The 21,642-nt window shown below is 41.9% G+C and overlaps 1 protein-coding gene across 3 annotated transcripts in view; it reads left to right on the top strand.

Annotated features, from left to right (window-relative positions):
• Positions 1–21,642, top strand: part of NT5C2 (5'-nucleotidase, cytosolic II) — a 65,841-nt gene that overhangs the window by 5,786 nt on the left and 38,413 nt on the right. For all 3 annotated transcript variants that reach the window (XM_057421019.1, XM_057421020.1, XM_057421021.1), the window contains exon 2: positions 18,649–18,769. In XM_057421019.1, the coding sequence (XP_057277002.1) occupies positions 18,649–18,769 (121 nt within the window). The remainder of the gene's footprint in view (positions 1–18,648; positions 18,770–21,642) is intronic.

Below are 21,642 nucleotides of genomic sequence, written 5' to 3'. Positions count from 1 at the left end.
TCCCCTGAGGCGGAGCGGGGTCCGTCCGCCCGTCCAACGCCTTGGCCGGGGCTGAGGAGGGGAGGGAGGGGCGGCGTGCGGAGCCGGGGTGCTCCCGCCGGCGGCATTTCCTCTTCTGCCGCTGAGGGGGACTCCTCAGAGGCTGCTTCTGCCCTGTGGCCGCCGGGCTGCGCCCCGGAGCTGCCTTCCCGCCCCGGGGCAGGGAAGCCGTTCGCCTGCCGCCCTGAGGAGAAGGAGCCCCGGGACGGTGTTTGTAAGCGGGGTGTCCGGTTCTGCCTTCCGTCTCACGTGGAGCGGAGGGGTGCCGGCGGCGCCTTCCAGCTCGCAGCGTACCCGGGGGCAGCCGCCGCCCCGGCCGGGCTGGTGGGTATCGGCGATCCTCTTGTCTGAGGACAGACAGCCACAACGCTTCCCGGGCAGCCTCGCATCGGGGTGAGGGTTCAGTGTCACTGCTCTGGTTTGTGTTGCTCTTGGCAGTACGGTTGTATGAGGCTTGAGCTGATAACCTGAACCAGGAGCGACGCACCAAGTAAATAAATAAAATAAAAAACCCCAACGCGGAACTGCTTTGCTCACACTTTGCTCATGCTTCTTTTTAATCCCCTCCTTTTGTGCCAGAAATAATGTTGCAAAACGTATAGCGGAAACGAACCTACACTGGTGTCTGGTAGACGAGATGATTTAATAGGGCAGCACTGTGCCTTGTAGCACAGGCAGTTTTGAAAATTCCTGGAACCACTGCGATTATGAAACCCTCAAGTTTGTTCCCTCGCTTGTGTTTCTAAAGGCTGCCAAGCTGGATACTGAGGATCCTCTTTGACGTGGTCTAGAGAGTGTTCCTCGCAAGGCATAATCGCTCATGTTTTAAAACGTTTAATTTTGGTTTTAGCTCTGTAAGATTTACTGTTTGAACCTCAAAGATTGTGAAATGCTTTCTTAGTAGTCACTTAGAAACGTCTCTCACCTATCCAAATTGTCCTGTGTGTCAGTTAAGCATTTGTCTTGTCGCTGACTGAGATAGATTGTATTGATCCATATATCTGTTTGTCACTGGTGAATAAATTGAAAGTAAGAAGATTTTCAGCTCCTTTCAGGTACGGTGTGGTTTTACTGAAAATCAAACAAAACCCAGAGCTACGTTTTGGTCTTTGGTTCACATGCTGAATGTATAGTTCTAGCAGTGAGGAAAAACCATGGTGTTTCACTTGTGAACCGATTGGGTCTGGCAGTCTGTCACAGTCCTTGTCAGCCCCTGTCAACCTAAACATATTTTAGAGTAGAGCTGCTGTTTAAAATAACCTATTGCCGTTAGTCTGGAGTCCCAAAGATCGTTCAGGAACTCGCTGGTTTGATTAACAGCGGTTGGAGTTTGTTCAAGCATAGACGTACTTTCATTATATAGCACAATGCAACCTTTACTCTCTACAGCGTCATTCAAACAGATTGTATGGCGAAATGCACCGCTGAGTTACATTTAAAATGCTCCATTGAATGAAGCACAATTGCAGAGATAAATGGGGAGAAAAATTGTAAGAATGGGAGAAATGTTTTCAGCTGAGGTTTGAAATTAACAGCCTGTTAGTATGTGCGCATTGGTAGCATTAGTGTTAGACGCTGGGTTTAGGGGCTATGCCAGCAAAAATCAGATGCAGGCTGAAATTTTCCCAAGCGAATTTCCAGCTTGTATAATAATAATAATAATAATAATAATAATAATAGAGTGGAATTGCTACTCCTTGACATGTTCAATTCCTAATGTAGCTTGAATTGAAAGTTAACAGATGCTCCCTAAAACCACTAGAAATATTTATCCTAGGCTTTTTTTTTATAACTTCCAGGGGAATGTTTGTTTTTGAGAAAAACAGAAGCCTTAGTGTGGTGTTTAGTGGCAAACATTGGGGTGTTGTACTCTTGGGAAGCATTGAAAGGAGTGTTTTATTTCCTTTACAAATATACTAGTATATTATTTTTGTATCGGAAGCAAAAGGGAAGTAAACTATGAAAATGAGATATTTTAACTGATGCTTATTGAAAAGGAGATAGGTTTATTGGTTCAAATCATACCTATTATTTGCAGTTCAGCTTAATGAAATAATGCTCCGGTTAAAAACTGATAGATGTGTGATTAGCTCACAGCATAAGCTGTTATCTGGGAATGGCTGCAGAGTAGGTTTGCAGTGCTCCCAGATGAACTGAGGTGATGTGCAACCTTTGAATCCTACAGAAATTGTAAGCAGCAACTTGCGGGGAGGTACAGGAAGAAGAGCTGACTGCAGCTCTGCTCTGAAAACAGTGGGCAAGAGACAGAAGCGGGGTCATGCAATTGCACTCAGTGAACCCATTCTTTTGTAGGAATTTGAAATTAGGGGGTGCTGTGGGATCCATGTGGTTCAGTACCACACAACCTGCTGTTGCTTGGCCGCTAATGAAAACCCTGCAGAGGTCTGTGATGGCCCAAAGTAATGTTACCACCAGCTGCTTGGTCTGGGGAAGGTGAATTAATGGTCTACAGCCAGGCTGCAGTGGAAAGTTGTCATAGGAACTGGCTTGCTGTTTGGCAGGGCCGTGCCTTGTCTTCACTCCTTTGAAAGAACACCTCAGTAACTAATCGCCTCAGGATAAGAAATACTCATATGCCATCCAGCGCAAACACATGGAGAGAGTAAGGCACTACAGCTGTACCCCAAGGGAAACTGAGGACAGCACCATATGTCAGCAGAGGACAGCCTGGGGATGAGTTCACCGTGCCTGCTCTAGGCCATGTCCCTGCCTCAGGGTGGCTTACAAATGCTGTGTCCTGATATAAAACAGCTGTGGCTTTTTGGCAGTGTGAATAATAGCACAGAAAACTGAACAGAATGTGCCCAGGAGTAGAATTGTGGTCTCGCTCTTCAGGGTGTGTTTGGGATGAGGTATGTTACCAAGTCAGTGCATGGGAATTCTTCACTTACTGTCTGTACTGCATCTGCGGTGTAAATTTGATTTATTAGTGTCAGCGGCACAAATATAATATGAAATTACATTTGAAATGGCTGCGATCTGGGTTGGACTAGGTGGTCTCCAGAGGTCCCTTCTAACCCTAACAATTCTGTAATTCTTCAAAAGTTGGCTATTCTGTGCTGAAGCATATCTTATTCTTTGAGTACCTTCAAAGTGCACATTCATATAAATATTTCCTATTGTGAAATGTCTGTTTTGTGCTTCTAAAGTAATGACTATTATGTGTCATGGTTATGATACTCATGGCAATGAGCTGTATTTTGCTTTTTAATCATTATGACTTCTTAATTGGAATGATTCCTAAAACCTTGGACTGTGTAATCCACATAGAGAGCATGTATAACATGAGTCTGCTTTCTTAACACAACTACAGAGCAAATCCACCACGTACAGTAAATAGAAATTAATGTATGGTAAATAGACCTTAAAAAACATCTGGGAAAAAAAGCGTAGATATTTAAGGTAGCCACTGTAAGCAACTGATAATCCAAACCCACCTGCAGAAGTATAGTCATGAAGTCTCATGTGTTTGCAGGGCTAAAAAGGAGCGGGGAGACCTGCCTGTATGAAGCTGTACTAGGAAAAAGACACTGTATTATATGCCAGCATAAGATCCAGAAGGGAGCCTAGGTAATTCAGTTTAAGAATCCTATAGCAGTCTGTGTTGAATTTTAACTACTACCTGAATGTGTGACCATGCGTGCACCTTACTGTAAGGTCAAAAGCAAATTTGCTTTTACTTCCTGGACAGTTGGGTCTCCAAACCTAGGGGTAGTAAATGGCTTTGTGCCAGCCCTCTTAGGCCTATCACTTTTTCAAGTCTGGTACAGGGCGGTAGAGGCTGAACTTGTTGCTTGCTGGTGACCTTACGTTATCATCCTCTGGCCATGAATATCTGCTGTAGGATTTGGCAGCACAGCCAACCCTTTTATGGTAGTTTTGTAAGAGCTGAAGTTCTGACTAAACTGGAGAGGTTGGAAACCCCACTGTGATTATCTGCATGCTACCTTCTCTGAACATGTAAGCAAGAAAACAAGTGGGTTCTTACCCTGTGCATCATGCCAGCTGAAACTGCTTCAAATTCTGCAAAGATGTGAGCTCATTAAATGTGGAGAGCAGGAGTCACAGCGATGAGATACCTATAGAAATGCTGCTGGGTTGAGAGCAACCTTTTGGGTTTCTCTTTTGAAATTACAGTGCGCAGAGTTTCTGTAGGTGGATGGAAGAAGAAAGGAAGACCCAAGGATGTAATTTTAAGATTTAGAGGCTCCAAAATGAAGTAAGTTAGTAGAAACAGATGTGTGGGAACAATGTACCCTAGTACTGCTTGTGCTGTACCCATCCTGTAAATAAGAGGACAGTTGCGGTCTCCAAAACTACCATTCTGGCTCTTTTCACCACAAGTGATTTATTTAAAAACAAAGGCTTCTTGAAGTCATTATGCGGTGCAAACTTAATTTAGTTATTCACAGCTCCCAGCTGCATTCCAGATATTTTCAAACAATGACTTATTATTTTGCATATACACTTACTACAAGATTATAATTTAACTTTGCTTTAGCACAATTGGTTCAGAGGAAGGGGTAAAACAGAGATTTCCTGTATGGGTTTCTGTGGGAGGTTCTGCAGTAGAATGGTTTTCCACTGTTTACTTAAGAACAGGCCTTTGGATTAGCTGGCTTTGACCCAGGCCTTGTAGTTCTCCCTGTGAACACTGCCATAATACATACAACTCTTAAGATACATTCTTGATGGATTTTCAGGAAGCAAATTCTCACTGAACCCTCAGGAAGGTACACTTCCCCAAAATATTTTCCAGCCGGGGTGGTCCAGCTTTGGCAATCGTGGTGGCCAAGTCTGGGTTGTAGGATCTTCTGGGTGGGTTGTCCCTTTCTTTTGTGAGCTGCTGCCTTTCGCCTGGCTGCAGCTGCTGCCTGCACTGCTGTGATAGCAACAGCTGTATTCCAGCTGTGTACATTGGGTTCAGGTGGAAGCGCTTAGCTGTTCAGGCTGTCGCTGGAATCAGTATTCCTTATCTCCTTTGGAGGATAGTAGCTGTGGATGGGAATCAACTCATACTTTACTCCTTGGACTGCTCTCCTCTTGGCATTTGCATCTAATGTGTAGTGCATCTGGCCGTGGTGTATATACAAGAGAAACTTTCTAGTTGGCTTCTCAGCTAACCTAGAAAGGAAGGTAAATTTGAAAGATTGCAGACTGATAGTTTAGCATAGCACATACGAAAATCTCTAGGTCAGCTGAGTTCAGCTGGTGTTTGGGTTGATTCAGTTGGTGTTGAGTTGCACATAGGCATGCATAGCTAATAATTAGGGACATGGGGTCGGAGAAGAGCATGTGAATGTTCTGCCCTCAGAAACCCAAAGAGGTGCTGAGTGAGATTTATGCCAGTGCTTTGTAATCATAACACAGCAATTACCAATAATAACATACGAGAGTAAGTACTAGTAAATGGCAAGCTGCTTAGGTAATTTTGGAAGTTAAGTAATAAAACCAGTTGCACTTAAAAATAAACAATATTTTTAGATGTTGATTTCATTTGCTTTCTCCATCTGAGATACCTTGTGGTTTTTTTTCCCCAATGGAAGAGCTGAACATGTTGGCAAAAGTCTTTCAAATATTTCTTTCTGATCTTTTCAAGGCGTCTTTTTGGATATTACAGAGAAATTCCATTTCAAGTCTATGCAGAGACATATGTGGCCTTTGAAGTCACAGGGAAGTGCTGCAAGATCTGGTCCTGAGTGTGCTGGTTAAATCGTGTCCTTTCTGACACCCTATGCAGTATTCACTGAGACCTTTTAAGAACAGATACGCATAATAGCTGCATAGTTATTTCTTTTTCGTTGCTTTTTCACTTCCACTTTTATATGTTACTCTCTGTGTGTGCTTTTAGGTTGGGATAGGTTCATTCGTTAAAGAAAACACTGATCAATTGAATATAAGTTGCGGGTGCTCTGAACACCAGTTAGCTTGAGGCTGACCCTGGAAACAGCTCTTCCAGTTAGTTTCTGTAGCTTTCCCATCATTGAATACAAGTGGCTGAGTGAAGCTGGAAAGAGGAATTTAACGTAAGCAAGCCAGACTGGTAAATCATCTGTTAGTTCTGCTGTCTGGAAACTGAGGCAGGAGTCAGATTTCATTTTCCGCTTCATGTCACAAGCATCAGTTGGACCAGTGATGTTTAAGGCAGGTCAGCAAGGCAGTGCCTGTTTTGAGTCTTCTGATGCTTTAGGATGCTGCATTTCTACATGGCTTTCCTTTGTGAAATGAAACATTGCATAAAGGGAAGTATAAGCACATGGATAGGGTCTCTCTGAAGGGAGATGTGGTCAGCAGACCTTTTTCATCTGTAATCTAAAGCAGGGCTGCATCTGACGGGATTGGATAGAGCTCTGCTAGGAATATTGATTAAAAATGAACATTTGCTACCTGAAGATGTAAGCGGTTCAAGAAAGTAGATACAAGCCCCCTCTTCTGTATTCTTTGTAATACTTGCTCTACCCAAAAGTGTCACTTCTAATTAGTGACTGGCATTCCAGATGATCGTCCGTTAAGTCCTTTTTAGTTAATAACACAAATTCAGCCACTAGAAGGCATTAGCTTTCCTGTACCTTTAACCACTCGGTGACTGCAGACATCATGAGCAGAATGTGTCTTGCACGTGCTCTGTTGTTTACTAGTATCCTCCTTATAGTGGTGTTGAAATGGGATGATTTTATAGAGAGTATATTAAAAATTGTCATTGCTGGAATCATGAGCAGATGTGGTATTTTATGGGCAAACCTTATACTAATTGGAAAGAGCTTTACTTGCTGTGATCTGAGATCATAGAGTCATAGAATGGTTTGCATTGGAAGGGACCTTAAAGATCATTTAGTTCCAACCACCCTTCCACAGGCAGGGGCATGAAATAGCCCATCTGTAGCCTTCACTAATTTGGGGACATTTTCACTTCTGATCCAGAAAAATAATGCTGTAGCCTTTGATTGATTTTGTTAAAAATGCATCTATCATCTAACCTTTTCTATTTTTTTTTTATGTGATAATAGATTAGGTAGGTTCTTAACCTCTTAGTTGACATGTTTTTAACTTCTCTTGCAATATTGCACTAGCAGTTTTATGAGCCAAGAACAAAAAACTCTGCTTGCTAAACTTGAGCAATCAGTAGGGAGCAAATGGTGAAAAGCTAACAATGTTTTACTCATCCACCACTCATTTTTTCTTCACAGAGTAGATGTTAACAAAGACACTAATAAAAAGCACTTTTAGTCCTCATAAATCGATGTGTGCTGCTGGGGTCAAGAACAAATAACTGGAAAGGTTAGGACATGTAGAGAACTCTCTGCCCATGTTGTGACACTCAGAGCCAGGCTGGGATTTTTTCAGTTGCTGTTTTGAAAGCATTTAGAAGGAGGCATTTCTGTGTCTGCACAGGAGGCTTTGTGCTGGCTGGGTATGTGGTCAGGCTTTTTTTTTTGGTGGCTACAGTAGGTCAGGTAACATGCTGAAAAGAAGTCCTTCTCAGGCAGTCAGGACTGTTGTACTGCTCTGCTTGGGACAAACAATTTTAAAGGCTTTTTAGAACCCGGGGGCTCAAGCTGTTCATTAAATCTGCAGCAGAAGCTTGACTGCACTACTGAGTATGTCTTCAGGTCTACACCCAACAAGATACTTGAGGTTCCCTGAAGAGACCACTCCTGGCCAGAGGGAAGGTTCAAGTGTTGGGAATTCTCGCCTGTGGTTTTGGGGTAACAGGGACCTGCTAATGATGCCTTCTTAGTTTTCATCAGTGTTCTCTTACCCTTCAGGCTTCTTCCAGGTCACAGCTAATGGAGTAGGTCTGTCACTTCATCCATGTTTCTTCTGAGTGCCACCTGTGCTGCTACAAGTACAGAGAGAGCACTATGTGTGTCCTCCTCAGCTCCTGCGAGGGAACGGTCTCCTTTGGCAGCAGGAATGATTTATATTGAAAAACAGTGAACTGAAGGGACCATGGAAAGATGACTGTGTTTTCAGCAGATGAACCTAGCGGTTTGTGTTTTTCTTGGATAGGGTAGTAAGAAGTTTCCGAAGAAAAGAAGTTGATACGGTTGGAAAACTGTATAATGTAGGCCTTTGGTATCACTTGATAAAGCTGAGACAGTTGGGTTATCAAAGAGAAGCCAGAAACTTAGCAAAAGCTCAAAGTCATCATAGATTCAGTTATTTTACTGATGAATTAGGTTACATAGGTTGCGTAAGAAATGCTGTATGAATTAGCAGTGTCTTGGAGAAACATGGGTATTCTGCAGAGAAAGTATTTGTAAAATTAATTTACTTGTACAGTTTCCTGTAGTGGTGCCTTGGTACTACACATCTGTCAAGATTAAATGAGGTTTGGGGGCTGATAACATCTAGGTGGGAACACTATTGTGCCCTAAGGACAGAATTGTAATTTCATTTGTAATCAGGCAGACTATAATTACTATGTTTGCCTCTGATTAAAAAAACAGGTCAGAAAGGGAATGAATTGTGCTCTTTTATGTGGAGAGGAACTTTGCACTGTAAGAGCACTTCAAAACACCTACAGACTTCACATTCCCTGGTTTTTCATCTTTGTGCTTGCTCCATTGGTAGGTCTATGTAGTTTGCTTCTCATTGGCAAGGAGCTGCTGTGTGGGTCTGTTGGCTAAGAACAGAGCACAGGAAAGGTTTGGGGTATACACTTTCCTGTCTCCATGCTGAGTGATAAGTACATGTCCAACCTCTGGTTTGGGGAGAAGGAGGATTTCTGTGTGGCTCAAGTGAGGGGTGCCTCTGGTTACTGAACTAGGAGGAACATAGAGGAGGGAGTTGTGCTTCTGGCCTTGGTGAGCATTTCAGGAGAGTTAGAGCCAGCCTGGGGTGATTTTGATGAGCTGAGCCTGGTTGCAGAAGGCTCTTGCCTTCCTCGCTTGAAAGACTGGGTAGTCTCAGGAAAGGCATCTTGGAAGAGAGATGGTAACTTACTAACAACAGAAGTAGGAAGCTAGGGAAATCTGTAGTAGGCTAGTATACATCTGGACTTCTTTGTGTTAGGATAATTGAGAATCAAGAACCTCTTTATCTTCATGGTGCCTTTTACAGCTGAGGATATCGTTCTTTTGTGTTGTTTGTATTTTGTGGACAAACAGCAAGTTGAAAACTGGCTGAGTTTTGCATATGAAGTCTGTGCCCTTGCTAGCTATTACGGCTTTCTCTTCTGTGTCTGGCTTAGTTCCACAGTCCTCAGCTCATCCGTCTTCTTTTAGAAAGATGGGTTTATTTGTCAATAATCTACCTCTTATTTTGGTAGGTAATATCTCAAAAGGAAAGGGAACAATGCTAGTATATGAGCGTTTGGTAAGTTTTTTCTTTGAAGGTGGGAGAAGGGAATGGCACTGGAGAAGGAAGCTCTTAGCAGAGAAAAGTTCTCACCGGTTTTGGCAGAGCAGCTCTCAGAATTACTGGATCATCTTCAGTTGTTGGTCTCAGTGTTTGTTTTCAGCAACTTTTTTATGAAGGAGGAGCCAATGTTCCCCATTTCAAGCATGCCAGCTTCTTCCCTCAGCAGCATGTCCCTTGGTGAGTGCTGTGTCCCTGGGGCTCACTCTGACTAGCCAGCTGGCTATCAGCGTATGGGCTGAGCGAAGGCTGGAGGGACATGTAAACTCGTGTTTCCAGTCTGTGGAGATGGTTCAGATGCTGATTCTACTGTCACATCTGTTTATGTAGTGCATAAGAATATGAAGAGGGCCCAGCCAGCATGGAAGAGAGTTCAAGTGTCTCTAAAATGTTATCCTTATTTTTCCTTTTACTTTAAAAGATTAGGAAAAAACCCCAGAATAAGCTTTTGGTATCTTTGCTTTTTCTATAAAATACTAATGAAGCAAGGATGTGATCTTCAGAGCACAGTTAGTAAGGAAAGCCAATAAATATGTCCTTCCTCACCTTCAGTGTTCAGAGATAAAGAGGAGTTCTGGCTGTTTGCGTTATCCAAGCTGACCCAGTTGCATGCCTTCAGAATGACTGTGCTACTGATTGGAGTTGTGCATCTCAAATACTTCGTCAGTTGCTTCCGCGCTTCTGGAAAGGCCCGTTAATTCTGTTAAGACTTCCTGAAACACAGTGGAATCTAATGAAAAGCGTCATTGTTTTGTAAGACCGTGATCTGCTGCCAAAAGAGCTACTGTTGTATAATCCTTAATAGCAGGGTAGAGTGGCAGTCATCTCTTGGTTTGCAATTGGTATGTGGAAGGATGGCTTTACAGTTCTCTCTTCGGGGATGGCACGTCTCATCTTGTTCTCTCTTTGGGAACTGTAACTCGCAGAGAAGTGCTCAGTTATGTTGTGTTGGTTATAGAGCCTTGCACAGGTTTGAACACCAAGTATTACTTAGGGGTGACAACCTGAAGGGGGTGGAAGAAACTGGCAGTTTCCTTTGAGAAGGGAATACTGAGTACCAGGGGTTATATTTGTCTGTTTTTGCTGGCAAGTTCATTTGTTGCTAAAGATGCTTCAGGTTGTTCTGATGTAAAATAATAGAGTTGGAATAGAAAAGTTTATCTTGAATTTCCTTTCTGATTTGCAGAATTCAGTGTGTTCACTTCCATGCTGACATTTCTGTCTTTCATGCCATTTATGTTAACCCGCAGCTTGGCTAGCATGCTGTCATGCTTCATCTTTGTCGCAATGATACTAGTATTTGCAGATAATCAGTCAAACACTGAGTTCTCATTGTGGATATTTGCATCAAAGCCTGCCTGCCAGTTTTCAGCTAAAGAGCAAGGGAACTCTTTTCTTTAGGGAGGACTGTATTACAGCAAAAGGATCAAATTCATCTCTAGTTTTCATTCTTTCAGGACGCTGTGCAACCAGAGGAATTGCTTACAGGAAAAGCAGCGTGAGTGAAACATTTGAATTATCTTATGTGTTTCTTACTGGAATTTAACAGCTGGAACCAAAAAGCAGTGAGAACATCTTAGCCAGGTCCATGCTTGCTATTGGCAGGCGCTCAGTCAGGCAGCGGTTTAGGAGCCGCCTCAGCAGCAGAGATTGCTGCAGGCTGCTGAAGACCTTTTCCCAAGGAAGCGAGTTTCCCAGGGTTTTTAGGTTGCACAGTTCATGCTGGTGTTTGTCCATTCACCTTCTTTACAGGTGAGACCTCTCTGGAGTTTTCTTCCCAGTTATTGCTTGTGCCTCAGCCTCTTATTCACTGATACGTTGACTTACAAGGTGAGGAAGAGTCACCTGAGGCATGATACTCAGTTTCACTCACCTTCTGTGTAGCTCAAACTGACTTTTCTGCATTAATTCTTGACTCTGAAAAAAGACTGATTTAAACGTCATCCCTTGCCCCCTGCAGTTAGAGCCCTTTGATGCTGGAAAAACTATTTCAGAAATTTGTTGTTTCATAATTAACTGCCCTCTATTAGTATTTCTTTTGTGTGGATTTATTTAATTTCCAGGCATGGGCTCTTCTTCTGTCATTGCTATACTGAGAGCCCTCCACAGTCACACTGTTCTCATATGCATAAATGCTTCTAGACTATTTTCAAATCACCTGCAGAGCCCCTCTCTATAAACTGGCAATCTTCCCCTCCAGCTTTACTCTCTCTCACAGCTTTATTCTTTCCTTGATATAATCAGTATTGTTCTTGAATGGCGACAGCTGGCTGAAGACAGTTTTCCAGCAGCATTTGCAGCAGTGACAGATAAGCACATGGAGTCCTGCTTGGTAGTCTTGTACATTATATTTGTAGGATTATATTTGACCTGCAGTCACAGCATTTCTTTGAGAGCTCATGTTCGCTCATTCTTCTCTGTAGCATCACTCTTGCTCTTCTGGATAAAGGCTCACATTCCTTAAGTATGGTCCTTCTTTTTTCCTAGCAGTAGGATGATACAGGGCACATTAGACTCGGAGAAGTGGAGAACACCTCTAACAAGCTGTTTGTGTAAGAAGCAGTATGTTGGAAACAACTAAAATGTTAATTCTGCAGGAAATAGAGAAGCATGAGCTATATGCAAGCTGGAAAATATGCTAATTAGCTCACTGGAGAATTTGTGGTTCCCATTTCAAGGCCGTAAGCTGGGTTACAGATAGATGAGGAGAGTGGATGGTCTCATGATACTCAGGGTCAAATTTGAGGTTTGCTTCTGACAGAGTTGCACTGTGGATTTCATAGTTTTCCAGATTCCTTTCTAACCATCCGTGAAATTGATGATAATTAAATAATGCTTAAAATATTTTAAATAACTAGTGCTCCTTGGAGTTCCTGAATGAATAGAACTCCTTGGATAGAAATGGATGGTCACCTGAAGAAATTCCACATTTATCTGTGTTTTTTAGTGCGTGTAATGGGTCCTGGATTATTACTGAAGCTCTAGGCACTGTGCAGCCGCTCTGTGGATATGGTTGTCAGTAGAAATAGTCTGATAAAAAAATCCATGTAAAATATATATTTAATATGTAGCCATTGCTTTTGCATCTGGCTTAATGACAGAGGTAAAATTAAGCCTGAAATTAAATAAAGTCCTGTAATAAGCCACATGAGTAGCATTTTCCCTTGTTATACCTTACCCATCAAGAAATAACCTGTGAGTTACCATCATCTATCAGTCAGACCAGAATCAATGAAGTATGGCTGGGAATGCTTTACGAATTTCACTAAAAGCATGCTCTTGGAAAAAGCAGCTTCACTGTTGTCAGCACTGTGGTGGTGCCCAAGAGAAGCAGCTACACCCTTCCTGCGGGAGGGCTCAAAGCCGGTGTTGCAAGCTTGGTGGTGGGAGAGTTAGTACCATCAGTGGGGCAAGGAGAGTGTTATCAATCCATTGTAATCAATGGTTCTTGGTATAGCTGCAGGTATACAGGCTTACTACTGTAAGCTCAATACTTGTGCCTGTGGTTAACCTTAACAGGTTCTTAACAGCAGATCTCTACCTCCTTAATTCCCTGTAATGGGCATCCAGAATTATGCTGCTTAAAGCCAACCTCAGGTATTCATTACCATGAGCTTTGAAGTGTCTACTTTAGCTACTGCTAAACTCGGGACAGGAAGTAATTAAATATTCTAATAGGAAGAGTATATTTTGTCCTTCCTCCCATCATGAGCCTGATGCCTTGCTGTCAGAGAGGCAGCCACACAGAATTGGAGGTTCTTCAAGTAAAGAACTTTAGGCACAAGGAGAAATAAAAGAACTCAATTTCTTGGTTTGGGCAATTTACAAGCTTCACTACTTATCTTTGGAAACTGTGGCTTTCCAGTGTTGCCAGACATCTCAAGTCATGGACATGTTAATTTTTCAAAAGCATCAGTAATTTAAAACACCTTTTGGAAACAGTTTAGCATTGGCTATTAAGCAGAAGCATCGGCAGTAAAACGCAGAGTGGTTTCAATTGTCATCCCAGGGTTGTCCGCGAGAGGGAAGGAACTATGTGAACTGGGAAGGAACTGTGCAAACTAACAGAGCTAGTGCGTGAAGCTGCGATCCAGAATAAAATCGGAGTGTCATTTGGCATCCATGCAATCCCTGTGGCTTGGAGCGAGTCAGAATGCCACTGCTTCAGGGCTTTTGTCATGCTTAAGTACAAGTAGTTCCCAGTCTTAAAGAATTTGTAGGCATGATCTAGATACCCATTGTAACTAATGCCTTGACCAAGACTTTGTCTTCTAATTCTTCATTAACTGAATCCAGTGTTGTCCTCTGCAGTACATTTTCTAGGTTTACCATCAGGAAAAGCTGATGTAGCCTAAAATACATGCAGCTAATTGTTTTAGGGTTCCTGGGGAGACTTAGTCAGACTGGATCCTTAAACGTGTTCATTTCTGTATTGTTTAAAATTCTCATTGGTAGCAAATTGAATGGGATACACTTTGTTATCATCAAGGGATTAACAGACTCTCGTCTTTAAAAAAAAAAAAAAAGCAAAGTAAGCAAAGTAGAGCCATTTCTTGAAGAATTCTGCCCCTTCTGCATTATTCTTCATCTCTGTTCAGTGCTGCCTCACCTCTCTTGAGAAGATTTCTTTTTAGAAAATCTCCTTTTAATTATCCTTAGCCCTCCAAAAGTGGGACCTCCACCAACTTCAGCAAGCTCATTTATCACAAGACTTCTTGTCTTTTTTCACATTGTACTGGTAGGAGGTCAAGGAGCAGTTTGTGCTGTTTTACAGCATGTTTTGATGGTACTCCTGAATTCTGTGATCATCCTGACTTTTCTGTACATCTGGGACCTGTAGTTCTGAGTTTTCAGGAGCATGGTTCACTGCTCCCTTGATGAGGACCCACAAAGCTCCTTGAGATGGAGCAGCATTGCAGTGGGGAGCCAGGAACCACTGTAGGCTTGGCAAAGGCAGCGCAAGATTTGTCTGTACACCCACAGCCTCTGACTAGACGCAAAGCTTTTTAAGTAGCTAATGTTAGGTGTGATGATTCTTCTCTCTATTCACTTTCCACTGTGCATGTACATGTGTGGGTTGTACTGACATGTTATTAATGATTCTTGAAGCAGAATGTGTGAGAAGAGGCAGATGTAGTGCATGGCAAATCAGCGTGAGTACGCTACAACCTTGGGATTGGGTAGTGATGCTTTTGTTTTCTGCTATATAAGCTCTCGGAGAGTATCCTGGAAAAAAGTGGGATTGTCACTGCTGTTTTGCTCATCTCTCTCTACATTTTAGTGTGTTTACCTCTGATTTGGCATTCCGTCATCAAAGTATTAAACTCGGAAATAATGCAGTCAGTGCATTTAAGCTGAACACATCAAGTGCAACATTTCTAGCTAATTGTTGGACAAAAAAGATAAGGAAAATAATACTAAAACTTGAAAGGGAATGCTTCTGGACGTGTTATTTTGTTATGTATGAGTACCTGGAAAAAGTACACTATGGATAATACTTGAAATCAGCCAAAATCTGACAAAAGAAGCAAATGGTCTTATGTCAAAATATGTGCTAGTTATCTCTTGTTCTTTTGGACCAAAGCATATGTGTTTCATAGTAGCTCTGTATCAAAGCTTTGAAACTGAGATTTTAAATACTTTGTCAAAATGAACCCTGTACCATAAACGCTATCAGATGCTTAATTAAGACTGCAGTAGCAAGGAGCATGTTTGCAGCAAATTATGGAGAGGTGTTCTGGCATGTTTTATCTATGTAAAGGTTTCTATTTTTATGTGAAGCTATTTACAGATTATCGATTTCAAAAATAGATTTGTAACTAAAGAAAGATGCATTGGATTTCACTTTCTCAGAGTTGAGAATCTTGCCTGGCTGGCTGCCCGCTCTCTTAGATGTTTATCCCAGTGGCTTACAAGTGTATGGAGTTATTCAGCCCTTCTTATTTTGCTCTCTCTACTTAGAAGAAGGCATTTATATTCAGGGATCAGGTCCCAGGTCTCTTACCCACACAGGTAGGCTCATCTTCACACCTTTGAAGCATCAGAACAATTTCATTGAAGTCTGTGGGATGTTTTGTGTGAGTAAGACTTTTGGGTGGAAAATATCCATCACAGTATCTTTTGTCAGTTGTTACTGTTTTATTTCAGAGCAGTAAGCTATTGTCACAGTGCCAGTGGAGCCTGCTAAGCTGTAAGGCTAAGCCTTTGAGTTTGTGTAATAGAAAACTTCAGCATAAGATTTTTTTTGTTTATGCTGTGTGAACACTAAAAGAAAGATTTTAATAAATAAATCAGGGCAGAAGTAATATCTTTTATTAGAGCAACATATAGAGTTTGAAAACTTAGACATGCTTGTGTGTCCAAGGTCTTGTCTATTTTTTTCCAGCCATACCAGTTTGTCTAATAAAAGATACTGCCTCTGTCTACAAACCTTGTCCTGCCTATGAACTCTGTTCATCACAGCTACAGCAAAATACTGCTGGATTGTTAAAATAATTCAGGCCTTTTTTGCTTATTATGGAAACTCAGATTTTTCTGGTTTCTTCACATCTCAGCTTTTTGAATCCCAGCACATATGAAATGGTGCTGTCTGGTTTCTGCTACTGTAGGGGAGGGTTTCACCATATAGGAGCTCCAGCAGCTGCACCACTTCCTCATTTCAGAAAGGATGCTGTAAAAGGTAGCCTGCTAAAATTCTTCTGCCATCTGGATCTTAGGGTATTTTGTATGATACTACTGGTGAACTATCAGATGTCTGGCATGGATGGCTGCTGGGAGCAGTCTTATCCTAGTACCTGTGTCAGCATCTCTGATGTGCTGTGATGGTGATGGGAAGCAGAAGTGGGAAGAAGAGGCTGGCAGAATGGAGTCTGGCTTTGGCTGCGGGTGTAAATCTTTCAGTCTTGCTATGTGTCTGGCTGGGTAAGCAGAATAGTGTAGGCCCCCTAAATGGCAGGAAGCTTGGATTTGGACTTGTTTCAGCTGGAAGACCTGGAAGGCCCAGAGCTGTCTTAAGCGTCATAAGACCAGCCGTGCAATATTTTTTTCAGAACTATTTAACATGCCTTTTAGAGGCCTTAAATGTATATGTCTTTTGGATCTGAATCTGTAGCTCTAGGTCGGTAGCTTTAAAATAGCTCCATGTGAGACCAAGGTGGTGATGATCTGGACCATCTTGAGATATCCAAGGGGTAGATGCTTTTCCAGCCTCTGGGGACACAAGCACTTCGTGTGATTGTCAGTCTTGAGGTCATACCAGATCCCTCACTGTGCTACATACCTCTTCGCTGCTGACCTGGAATTTGTCACTTCAGCACAGCCGCTGCTCCTCTCCCAAGGACTGCTGCAGCCCTTGCTGCCGTAAGGAGCATTTCTGTAGGCAGTGCTGTGTGTTTGAAGTGAAACATGTTGATGCCTGGGGGCTGTTTAGTTCTGTGCCCTGTGCTGCCTTCCATCTGCCTTTGACCATGGCTTAAATAGTTGGTAATTACTTATAAGCCCTTGATGTTGGTGGCCTGGGCTATTTTAGAAGCTGCTTCTCCCTGCATGCCCTGTTGTGGAAGTTGCGGCTGGCTGTAATGGCCTGTCGCCCTCGCGCTGTGTTGACCTCCTCTCCTGGGTGTGTTGCAGGGAATTTGGAGGGGGAGAGCTCTCAGCTCTGGCATGCAGTCCCTTGGGCTGCCTGCCAGGGCCTAAATTTGGTGACCTTTAGGATATGGCAGAAGATGCGTTTGTAAACCTTGGTTATAGTAACTGGGAGACAAGCAGAGAATGCTGGAGGAGGGAGGATTTACAAGCAAGCTGTTTGCCCTCTGTTTGATTTTTATGACCAGCAACTAGTAGGTAAATAGACTAACAAATGCTGTGATAATTGCAACTGTTGCTCTTTAATCAAATTTAAAACTAAAAAAAATATACAGATTTCCTCTAGGAGAGCGAGCACATGCGTGGCCGCTGAAAGTTCTGTGACTTCTGATGTTGGTCTGGACACTCGCTCTACTCTCTACTTTGATGAAATCATCTAGTTTCCCTTCCATAAAACGAGGGCAGTCATATTTTAAAGGTGTCTAGAAATGGTTTCTGTATCATTATCCCTGTAGCTTGTGGGTGGTTTTGTCTCTTTTAAGGAAGAGCAAACAAGCCAGGCCCTGTGGTCCAGCAGTTGTGTGGGTTACACAAGAATATGGTTTCATGTTACACCTAATTTGGTATAACTGTGGGATGCGTCTCCCATCCTGTTCTTCACACTGGCTCTAATGATAACCATTGTGGCAGGTTGAGCTGGGTTCAGCCTGCTGACCAGTGGAGAATTACCCAGGTTTTGTTTGCTTTTCATCTGTTAGTTTTGATGGGGGAGGATTTGGACTTGAGAGCTGAACGGACTCAGTGTGTGGCTGCTTCATCATCCCACCTGGTGCCAGGGACACAGCAGGATATGCATCTGGGTGGAAATGGGGGGCAAGAGGATCGCCCCAGTGTGTTAAAAACACAATTGAGAAAGGTACCCCTATTTCCTCACTGCAGGGCCTTCCTGATGGGAAGGACTGTCTGGTGGTTTGGTTTTGACAAGCAGGACTTGTGAAAAGGGTGCAGATGTTTGTGAATGAAGGTCTGCTGGTGAAATGAATCTTCTGGTGATTGCATGGCTGGTGTTACAGGTTTGCAGTGTGTTCTTGCTCTATTTGAATGTGGCTGACCTGCAGAGGACAAAGGATCATCTTTCTACTTTCTTTCCAAATGTTTCTGTTAATTTAGCATCAGTTTGAAGTTTTGTCTTTCTTAGACATCGAATGGTCGGGGACAAGGCTCTATTTTTGCTGTGTGGTAAAAGTGGGAAGGTCAGTCCCCCCGGGGTTTTTGGGGTTTGCCCTGTCTCATTTTTCTCATGTACAAAGAGTGGGTTTTCCATCCCCTATAGCTAGTGCATATGTGTAACTCTAGGGTCAAAAATGAAACAAAGTCTGTTTCTAAATGCATTTTCACCACAATGGATAGGAATGTCTTTGTAGTTTCAACCATGTGCAAAAGCCTTCCCAGCTCTCTGTTTTAACACCCTATCTCATCAAACTTCTTGGAGAAAAGTGTCTTACTTGACCTGCAAACTCAGATCATTCCACCGGGTGCTTTGCAAGACTTCCTGGGTGGCATTGCATCTCTTCATAGCAGGAAACAGATGACTTTCTGGTGAAACAAGCCATGAACCAAGCTTTTCTTTTCTGTCTCTTTCAGAAATAAATAAGCATTTGAAGATGACGACCTCATGGAGCGACAGACTCCAGAATGCAGCCGATCTCCCTGCAAACATGGATGGGCATGCCCTGAAAAAGTACCGACGGGAAGCCTATCACCGGTGAGTCGTTCATGTAACCCCAAAACTGAAGTGCTGAGACAGAGGGAAACAACCTAAGCATAAAAACCACATTTCTTGGGTTTTGCTTGTTGGTAAAACAGAAAGGTACATTCTTACCTTCCTTGTAGAAGGGTTAGTAGAAGGGAACTTGGAATATAGCACGGTATTGGCCTGAAGGAACTTACAAACAGTGGAGTTGAGATACATGTACTAGAGCAAGTGAGGGTATGCTTTCTTTAATCCAAGTTAGATTTTGGGCTAGAAGCTTTCAAGTCAAGAAATACTCAGCATTGGAAGTGTTACAGTAATTATTGGAGTGCACACTGGGAGAGCATAGCCTTAGGCACTGGAATGCACAAATATGAATAAAGAGGAAATAAAATGAGATCAGAAATTAAGTGTTTGAGAATTATATCTAGTATGCTAAATTGTGTGCACCACAGGTGCATGTGGAATCACTAGGCAGGATCTCAGCCTCCTTTCTGTGGTAGATGTGCTTAAAACCATCTTTGCTGTAAAACAATTTTAGTCTAAATAAACAAGACAGAGTACAGAATAAAAGAAATGTCACTCTTATATTTGGGAATCAAAGTGTAGACACTAAATTGTTTTCACAAGATCCCATTGGAGGTTTGGTTGAGCCAAGAATTTAGCCCACACCTCCCAAGATTCCAGGTACAGAGCATAAAAGATGGATACAGTCTGTATCCTTATTATATATCTGGACTGTTACGGGGCTAAAAACAACAGCATTGAGTAATTGTCAGTATTCTGATTGTGGTAGGTGTATTTTCAAAGTTTAGCTTGTTTAATTTGGGAAGTCATGCAGTGTGATTATCAGAGTATATTCTGCGGGAGTTGGGGAGACATATGTCTGATACAGAAACAGAAAAAGAAGTCAAGCTTCCCAACCTCATGCTTAAATGCCACGTTGCATTTGTGATTCATATATGGTGGTATTTATGAGGAAGTATTTGAAAATGTTAGGTATCTCTTGATTCTCCAAATGAAATATAATATGAGAAAACTGCATTAGCATCATCTGATAGGCCAGGCTGTGCAGGGTGCAATATCTGAGGATAGGTAATGGATCCTGTGATGAATTTCTGAAGCTTTTCAATTTCCAGTGAATATGTTTGGACACATGTCTTATGTGACAGCATTATTTGAGTCTCTCTGTGTCAAGTGTTTTGTCAGACATAGAAATGTCTTATGAATGTAACTATATATGTCATGTGAAAAGCAAGGGATTTTTTACCATTCCCTGGCAAAGTCTTCACCTTGTTGAAGTCGTTGACAGGTTTACATTTGTGTCACAATTTTACAGATGATTTTAGTTGTGTTACTCCTGATGTAGACTGTTGGAAACCAAGTCAGAGTAAGGTTTGTTTTTTTTTTTCCCTGAAGTATTTCCTCAACATTTGTTATGGTTAGGTGCTGACAGTTTGCTAAGTGTTGTACAAGATCCAAAGGAAGCAGTACTTATCCTTAAGAGCACACACATTCAAGTTCTCATCATATTTACCTTACTCTTTTAAGAAATCTTTACTTTCAGAATTTCCCTATGGAAGATGAGAGTTCACTCATATAAAGGAGTGTTTCCCAGTAGGAGCTGGGATAGGTAGTCCAAAATTAGTCTGTGGTACAGTTTAAGTGCCCTTTTTTAGAATCTAGAAATGTCTTACTCAAAGCATACTGGGCAGAAATGTTGCTAGCACTTCAGATTTTCATGGAAAGCACAACACTGGATATACATTAAAGGGAGACACGTGCTTTTTTTAAACTACTATCCTCTTTTAAAAAGAGAGGGAGGAATGGGAGAGAATAAGAGAACCCAGTGCCAAGACTGTAGTATAAATCTCTGCTATTAATGGCTTTGGTGTACCAGTTTCATGGGAGTTATTTTGATAATCTAGTATTGTAAGAATCTGAAACAACCTCATTCCAGTGGCAGTGTTGTCAGATTTCTATTTCTGGTATTTTTTGTGATCTCAGTGTTAACAGATGTGATGTTACTTGAAAGGTAAGTGCAGATTCAAGGAAGGACTTTTAAGGATAAAGAAGGACTGAGGTGTTTCCTCCTTGTTGTTCTATAGTATGTATTTTTTAGTATTTTTATGATTGTTTTGATGTGGAAACAGTCATCGGTTCTGGGATATAAGTTTGTTTCAGTGAGGTCCAAGTATGCTCTGACTCTTGGATTATGCTAAAGCACTGGCAGTCTTATGAAAAAAAATATGAAAGACAAGGCATTCACTGTGAAGATTATTTTCTTTCTCTTCCTTTTTATTTCTCTTCCTCTTTCTTTATCTTTCAGTCTCTCTCCTTTTTTCTGTCTCTTTTTATTCTTACTCTAGGAGCTAAAGGGAAAACCCTTGAAAACATGAATCTAAAGTGACTTAGAAGCAAAAACAATGAAAAAGAACACTGAATTTAAAACTGTTACTTTTTGAGTTTATGTTTTTACCTTAAAGGTGGTTCCAGTGATTTTATGGACCCAGTCCTGGAAGGCTGAAGGAGCTTGGCAGCATTTGCAGATGAGCATAAATGTAAAATGGAGCTGGCTTTTGATAGCAATGTTGGAAGCCCAATTGGGCTCAAAGTCATTCATTAGGATTTTCTAAATGCTTCTAGTAATGCGTGGTTTTCTGAAGTGTGGAGTTTTAAAAGCTTGTTTCATTGTTTGTTTACTTCATGCTTACCTAAGTATTGGCGGAGATACCTATACCAATGGTTTTAACTTTCCAGTTCTCATGAACTATGCCAGATTTGATATGCTTGAGTTTTAAATTCTGAAACAGCATAAAATAAAGCGAACAGTTTCCAATATAAGCAAAATATTTACCTTAAAAACCAAAAATAATGTTGTTGTG

Source organism: Pezoporus wallicus, unplaced genomic scaffold, assembly GCF_028554395.1.
Source record: "Pezoporus wallicus isolate ANWC-B61680 ecotype Strahan unplaced genomic scaffold, APGP_CSIRO_Pwel_v1 contig_3365, whole genome shotgun sequence".
Taxonomy (NCBI): Eukaryota; Metazoa; Chordata; class Aves; order Psittaciformes; family Psittacidae; genus Pezoporus; species Pezoporus wallicus.
Note: the sequence above shows the minus strand (reverse complement) of the source record. Positions and strands in the feature narration are given on the sequence as shown.